Source organism: Otolemur garnettii, unplaced genomic scaffold (genome assembly GCF_000181295.1).
Source record: "Otolemur garnettii isolate 467f Iridium unplaced genomic scaffold, OtoGar3 scaffold00025, whole genome shotgun sequence".
NCBI classification, from domain to species: Eukaryota; Metazoa; Chordata; class Mammalia; order Primates; family Galagidae; genus Otolemur; species Otolemur garnettii.
Window position 1 is genome coordinate 9,791,918 of NW_003852420.1, and position 8,063 is coordinate 9,799,980.

Genomic DNA, 8,063 nt, shown 5'->3' on the forward strand with positions numbered 1-8,063 from the left:
CCTCAAGCTATCCCCCTGGGTAGAGGGCCGTGGCTTCACAGCTCACAGCAACCTCCAACTCCTGGGCTCAAGTGAGTCTCCTGCCTCTGCCTCCCAAATAGCTAGGACCATAGGTGACTGCCACAACGCCCGGCTATTTTTTGGTTGCAGTCGTCATTGTTGTTTGGTGGGTCCAGGCTAGATTTGAACCCGCCACCTTAGGTGTATGTGGCTGGCGCCTTAGCCACTTGAGCCACAGGCGCTGAGCCTAAGAATTTTGCTTTAAAAATTGTATATTTATACTCTGGGGGTGCCTCTGGCTCAGTAGCTAGGGCACTGGCCCCATATACCAAGGGTGGTGGGTTCAAACCTGGCCCCAGCCAAAGTGGAACAAAAAAATAGCCAGGCGTTGTGGCGGTCACCTGTAGCCCCAGCTACCGTGGAGGCTGAGGCAAGAGAATCACCTAAGGCCAGGAGTTGGAGGTTGCTATGAGCTGTGTGTTGCCACGGCACTCTACCGAGGGCAATAAAGTGAGATTGTCTCTACCAAAAAAAAAAAAAAATTATATGTTTATACTCTTTTAAATTAAAATAACAAGTATTCCTATGTGTTTCCTTTAAAACACAGATAAACACAATATCAATGTCTCTGATTTCTCATCCAGACAGTATAATCTCTCTCAACATGTATTGCATTTTTTTTTTTTTGTAGAGACAGTCTCACTTATTGTAGAGAGTCTCATATGGGGCCGGCGCCCTACTCACAGAGCCACAGGCACCACCCATGTATTTGTATTTTTTGCCAGTGTTTTTATTTAATTAATTAATTTTTTTTGAGAAAGAGTTTCACCTTGTCAGTCTTTGTAGAGTGCCATGGTGTCACAGCTCACAGCAACCTCAAACTCTTGGGCTGAAGTGATTCTCTTGCCTCACCCTACCAAGGCACCCACCACAACACCAGCTATGTTTTTAAAAACAGGGTCTCAAGCTGCTCTGGAACTCCTGAGCTCAGACTCCCAGAGTGCTAGGATTATAGGCATAAGCCCTCTTACCCGGGCCTTTTGTTTAATTTTTTGAAAATAAAGTCAGGATTGTACAGTACAAAATATTTTATAACCTGTTTTATCACTGAATATATTGAAAATATTTTCTGATATCATTTATAAATATTTTACTATATCACCTTTAGTGCCTACATGATAATCCACTGTACTATCCTCCTTATAATAATTGTCTTCAGATGCTTAGGCTATTCCCAATTTTTATCAACACTGTAAAAACATACTTCCAGCAAACGATTTCATCAGATAAACTTGTAAAACTCAGACTGCTGCAACTGTAAGGCTCTTCTACACCATTATAAGCCTGTCACCTTGATGCAACCAAACGTTTCAATGCACTAGCTGAGGAACAGTAATTTCATTCCTCATGGCCATCCCAAGCTAAGCCTCAGAAAAACCAGAAATTGAATTTATTTCATATGGCAGGAAGGACACCTTTAAGGCAAATGGTCACTTTATCTATACAATAAAATAATCAGGTGAGGTAATATTATATTGCCAAAGTTTTACTATAATTAACTCATTTAAGATGAGTTTGACCAATACATTTTTTTTTGAGATGGAGTTTCACTTTGTCACCCTTGGTAGAATTGCTGTAGTGCCATAGCTCACAGCAACCTCAGAATCCTGGGCTCAAGTGATTCTCTTGCCTCAGCCTCCCAAGTGGCTGGGACTATAGGTGCCCACAACACCCAGCTATTTTTAGAGACTGGGTCTTGCTCTTGCTCAGGCTGGTCTCGAACTCCTGAGCTCAGGCGATCTACCTGCCTCAGCCTCCCAAAGTGCTGGGATTATAGGTGTGAGCCACCTCACCAGCCCTACTAATACTTTACTTTTAAAGATTTAAGAAAAAGGGCGGCTCCTAGGACTCAGTGAGTAGGGTGCCGGCCCCATATACCAAGGGTCGCAGGTTCAAACCTGGACCCGGCCAAACTGCCAACAAAAAAAATAGCCAGGCATTGTGGCGGGGCCTGTAGTCCCTGCTACTCAGGAGGTAGAGGCAAGAGAGTTGCCTAAACCCAAGAGCTGGAGGTTGCTGTGAGCTGTGATGCCACAGCACTCTACCGAGGGTGACAAGTGAGACTCTGTCTCTTAAAAAAAAAAAAAAAAGATTTAAGAAAAAGACTTAAATAGCCTCTTCTAAAATTGTCCTCTCTTAACTCTGATTTCCTAATATTAGCAGATCATCATTCAAATCCAATTAAAATGTAAGTCTATTTTCTTGTGTGGTATTTTTACTTGAAAGAAAAGAGATTTTGTCCAAATAGTTCAAAATTCCGTTCAAAGATCCAGAGTTAAATGACCTTGAATCTTCTCTGCATATGCCCTGCTATGAACTCTGTACTCCCTCTGATGCCCTCCCTCATTCCCCTTCAGAGGTGAAAACCCACTGACCTGGATGGAAATCTAACTCTATTCCTCATAGGCCACACAATCACATGAAAAAATCTTCAACATCCCTTTTTTATAAAATGGGGTGTTTGCAAAGACCTCAGCATAGTACAATTAGTTATCATGTACGTTCATATTGGTTTTCACAGGGCGGGGAAGCTAGCTAGTAGCAAGCTATCTCATCTTTTTCCTAGATTCTTAATTTTTTAAGACCATTTCAGTTGGGTTTCTTAGAGCGCACTCTGACTTCAAAACTACCCATTATTTTATATTTAGAGATGAGTTATAGGCTATGGCACACACACACCAAAAACTAATCAATTATTGAATCAAAAATACATACACAGAGAAAAATCTAACTTCAAAAAAAAAAGGCCTATAGTAAAATGCCAAATGCCTCATGAACAGTGAGAACATGAAATAAAACATGCCTATTTATAAGGGATAAAAACTAAGTTTTTTACCTAAAACTTCAAATCAATATTATTGCAACTTCTTAGACTTAATATCTGCCTATTTCATCCCTTCAGGAATCCAACAGAGAATAAATTTCTTTTTTTTTTTGAGACAGCCTCAAGCTGTCATCCTGGGTAGAGTGCTGTGGCATCACAGCTCACAGCAACCTCTACCTCCTGGGCTCAAGCGAGTCTCGGGCCTCCGCCTCCCAAGTAGCTGGGACCACAGGCGCCCACCACAACACTCGGCTATTTTTTGGTTGCAGCCGTCATTGTTGTTTGGGGGGCCTGGGCTGGATTCGAACCCGCCACCTTAGGTGTATGTGGCTGGCGCCTTAGCTGCTTGAGCCACAGGCGTCAAGCCAGAGAATAAATTTCAAATAAAGACTATTAGGCATATTTCAACACATAAATTCTTCATCAAATAACCCTTCTATTATATACTTTGGCATTGTTTAGATAAAAAATCACAGTAAAATTATAGTCTCTCAGAGAGACCTAAACCCCGCCTCTTCTTTAACAGTGTGGTTGCTTACTTAATCGACTGCCAGTCCAGCGTAACCGTGAGAGGAGAGCTGCGGAGAGCAGTGAAGGATCTCCCCCGACATGCAGGCACAGGACACTGCAACAAGAGTACGTCAGTCAGAGCGTGATAAGCTACAGTCACCCTCAGGAAAATCCAAGGTAAAACACTTCATTTGATACTGCTTTAAAAGTTGGTTGCTATGGCTCGGCATAGCACCCAGGGTGGCGGGTTCGAATCCAGCCCGGGCAGCCAAACAACAATGACGGCTGCAACCAAGAAATGGCCGGGCGTTGTGGCGGGCGCCTGTGGTCCCAGCTGCTTGGGAGGCTGAGGCGGGAGACTCGCTTGAGCCTAGGAGTTGGAGGTTGCTGTGAGCTGAGATGCCATGGCACTCTACCCAGGGGGACAGCTTGGGGCTCTGTCTCAAAAAAAAAAAAAAAAAAAAAAAAGTTGGTTGTTATTAAAGGAAAATCCATTAAGAGTTGTAATGACTTTCTATTTCCTCCTGCTATGATAGCGTGAGCTTCTGAGGCACTTTGCCAGCTGGCCTGTCACTCTCTGCTCTTATTCTTCCTGCCATGGGTGGGTATGCAAGGAGTCTTGCTTGGCTTCCACACCAAGCACTCTACCCTTCCTCTGGATCCCTTCAGTCTTCTGCTCCTCTCAGTTCAGTCCCATATATCCACTCCAAATTCTCTCCTTTTCTAAAGCCTTCCCTGGGTCATCTTTAATTCCCAGCTCTCTCTTCCCTGATAGAGAGAATGCCTCCTTTTGCACTGTTTATAAGGTGCAATATTTATTGTCCCACACAGGCAGTCCTCAACATGAGTATAAGCAAGCTGTGTTCAAATTTTCAGAAGTCACTTGTTTGGTGTTTAGACCTCAAGAAGCATCTACAAATTCAGAGACTCTGGAAAACTGTATTTTCCAAATATAACAATATTTCCCCTCAAGCCTTTTTAGACCCTCCCAAACATCTCCATCAAAAGATGGAGACTAATCTCCTCTCCTGTAACCTGGGCAGGTTTGTACTACATTTTGTCACCTAGAGAATGTGACAGAAGTGATGTTGTGTGACTTCTGAGGCTAGCTCATAAAAAGGCATTTCTGCCTATAGACTGAACCTCCTTGCCTTGAAGCTGTCAGCAGCCACGTGAGCAGACTGAGTGTCTTGAGCTGCCCTTCTGTGTGTGAGAAGCCCAGACCAGCCCAGCCATGGAGACCACATGGAGAGAGAAAGCCAGCCCTCAGCCATCTTCATGACTGTAACCTTGCAAGAGACTGAGAGCCAGAACGACCTGGCTAAGTAGTTTTTATAAATTCCTGAACCACAGAAACCATGAGAAATACTGTCCATACAAATTATCCAGTTTAAATCAAGATTTAAATTCTGTTCTCTCAGCTAAATGTTGTGCCTTGAACTTTAAGCAGGGACAGATAGTGGATAACACCCACCTACCAGCAGGACTAATTATTCAGAACCAACAGCTGATGCTAACATAATCTGTTCTTCCAGTAAGAGAAAGAAGTCCTAGAAATTTCAATTATAAATGTATTTTGATTTTAAATTCTTCAAGAAATTATTACATAAGTAAAAATTTGAGGCTAAATGTAAAAGTCCAGTAGCTGATAAAGGCAACTCTGGAAAAGAATAACAGGGCAAATATCCCTGCCATACAACATTTAATAAGATCAACATAAATAAGACTGTTTAGCGTATGTGCAAGACTGATAAAATGAAAAAGACTCATATGTCTCTAGGAGCGCAGTGTACCACCAGGGACACCTTACACATCTGTGATAATGATGGGCTTAAAGGGTGTCAGGACAAATGACTTCTCACCTAAACATTAGACCCCAAGGGTTTTTTGTTTGTTTTTAAGAGATGGGGGTCTCACTATGTTGCATAGACTAGTCTCATTTCTGGCCTCAAGTAATTCTCCTGCCTCAGCTTCCTCAGTGGCTGGGATTGCATGTGTGCCACCCACTTTTAACCAAGCCTGGCTTAAAAATCCCTAGTTTTATACTAGTCACCAAATTAATTTACAGATGGGCCAAATACTCAAATGTAGAGAAAAAAAGTAAAGAAATTCACAAGTATTAGAACAAGATGTAGAAAATATAATACTTGAGTGAAAAGGGCTTCTGTTTTTTTGAGACAGTCTCACTTTGTTGCCTCAGGCTAGAATGCTGTGATGTTAGCCTAGCTCACAGCAACTTCAAATGGTTCAGGTGATACTTCTGCCTTAGCCTTCCAAGTAGCTGGGACAACAAGCACTTGCCACAATGCCCAGCTAATTTATCTAATTGTAATAGAAATAGGATCTTGCTCTTGCTTAAGCTGGTCTCAAACTTCTGAGTTCAAGCAATCCTCCTGCCTAGGCCTCTTAGAGTGCTAGGATTACAGGCGTGAGCCACTGCGTCTGGCCTAAAATGAGCTTCTTAAGCAAAGCTTAAAATGTTAAAGTTGTGAGGGACAAGACTGATCAATTTGATGGTGTTAAAATGTGAAACTGTACAACAAAAAAAATACTGCACAAAGTTAAGAAACAAACCAAAGACTGGGAGAAGATATCTGTAATGTATGTAATCAATAAAGAATATATAAAGAACTATCAATAAACTAACAAGAAAACAAATAGATGACAAAAATAGTAAAGTCACTAAAGGAAACTGGCCAATAAAGATATGATGTTCATCCATAACAGAAATCACAGAAACTCACCTCATAGGTGAAGTAACACTTTATACCCACCAGACCGTCAAAAACTACGACGTCTAACAATCCAGGTGTTAATGAAGATACGGGGAAAGGGAAACTGCTGCACTCTACCACTAGGGGTGTGAGTTGGAACCAACACTCTAGAAAGTAACTTGGCAACATCCAGGGAAGTTAAAAATAAGTAAGCCAAAAAAAAAAAAAAAATGTGTAGCCTATCACTTGAAAAATCCTCTGCTTAGGAGACATGTATAAGAATAGTCTCTGTAACATCACTAGTAATTATAAAAAAGCTGGAAACAGCACGCTCACCACGAGGAGAATGGATAAACATTGGCTAGTCATTTAATGTAATACTCCACAATAGTAAAAAAAGCTTGGTATATATTTAAAATAGGTAAAACCCCAAAATAATTGAGTAAAACAAAATTAACCCTACACATACAGTTAAGAATAAAAATTTAGGGCGGTGCCTGTGGCTCAGTGGGTAGGGCACCGGCCCCATATACCGAGAGTGGCGGGTTCAAACCCAGCCCCAGCCGAAGTGCAATAAAAAAATAGCAGGGCGTTGTGGCGGGAGCCTGTAGTCCCAGCTACTCGGGAGGCTGAGGCAAGAGAATTGCCTAAGTCCAAGAGCTGAAGGTTGCTATGAGCTGTGATGCTATGGCACTCTACTGAGGGCAAGAAAGTGAAACTCTGTCTCTAAAAAAAGAATAAAAATTTAAACTTGAAGAACACACACTTCAGAATAGTACCTCCCTCTAAAGACAGAACAAAGGGAAAGAAACTGGGTTGGGGGGCAGGGACTTTAACTACAATTCTTTATATTTGTTATGAATTAAGCTAAAATACCAAGTATCAATAACTGCCAATTCCCTGTACTACTGTATAGCTATAAAGCCTAGTTTTAAAAAGTTAATAAAGAAAAAAGAACCAAACACAGCACTTCCAAACAGTGGAAGGAATAAAGGAGGAAAAATCGACTGTGTTTACCCATGAAGTCACAATAGAGAAATAGGAATGGAAAAGACCCACATTAACTTTAGCATAATGGTTGTCTCTGGGAATGGTACAGGCAAAGGGTAAAAAAGAGACAACTGCATCAGTAATGTTTTCTATCTTTAAAAATATATGAGGAATTAAAAAATGTAAATTTGGGGTGGTATGTAAAGAAGTATTTTAGTGGTTTCTGTACTTTTCTGTATCCTAAAATATTTCATATAACTAAAACTAAAAAATAAATATAAGCTCTGTGCTCAGAAACACTGGCAAGTATTTTCTGTAAACAGATTAGCCTTCTTTACCAAGATAAATAAAGAAGCAGTTAAAGAATACATCACCTTCGTTGGGAGAGTGTATTTTCCATCTGGAAGAGAAACACTCTGAACTTCTCCACACGCAGAACAAAGAAAACCCATCTTGGTGCAAAGAGGCTTTATATTACTGACACGAACCACTGTCCCTCTTAGAGCAATGTATTTTCCATAGTAATTGGCTCGGACATTTTTGAGCTGTGTCAAAGGCTCATAGTTGTACACCCTAAGAACAAAAAAAGAACATTATTTATCTATGAATTACATTGAACAGAAAGTTGACATTGTCTGTATGTTCATAAGTTCCTTTTAGAAGCAACTAACTAAGGAACTCTCAAACCATATCATCCTTTTATATATCAGAAATTTCACAAGAAATTAAATCATTCTTAAAAGTAAAAAATGCTACACCTTCCCTTTTCTTCTTATAACAGAGGCTCTTCTCTAGGGGGAAAAAATAAAATAAAAACGAAAAAAAAATGCCAAAAGAAAAACCTACAGATTAAAAAGCTTTAGGGTTTCTAACTTCCTTTCAAAGAACAGTAAGGAAATGTCTTCTATAAATTCTGGAAAAGAAAAACAAAACCCTAGCAGTGTCTGTGGCTCAGTGGGTAGGGC

General features: G+C 40.7%; 1 protein-coding gene across 3 annotated transcripts in view; it reads right to left on the minus strand.

The window, feature by feature from the left end:
- The window catches only part of MCM8 (minichromosome maintenance 8 homologous recombination repair factor), a 42,215-nt gene that overhangs the window by 25,833 nt on the left and 8,319 nt on the right, over positions 1 to 8,063 (minus strand). For all 3 annotated transcript variants that reach the window (XM_023512173.1, XM_023512174.1, XM_003788022.2), the window contains 2 exons: positions 7,473 to 7,671; positions 3,424 to 3,509 (listed from right to left, as the gene is read on the minus strand). In XM_023512173.1, coding sequence (XP_023367941.1) covers positions 3,424 to 3,509; positions 7,473 to 7,671 — 285 coding nt within the window. The remainder of the gene's footprint in view (positions 1 to 3,423; positions 3,510 to 7,472; positions 7,672 to 8,063) is intronic.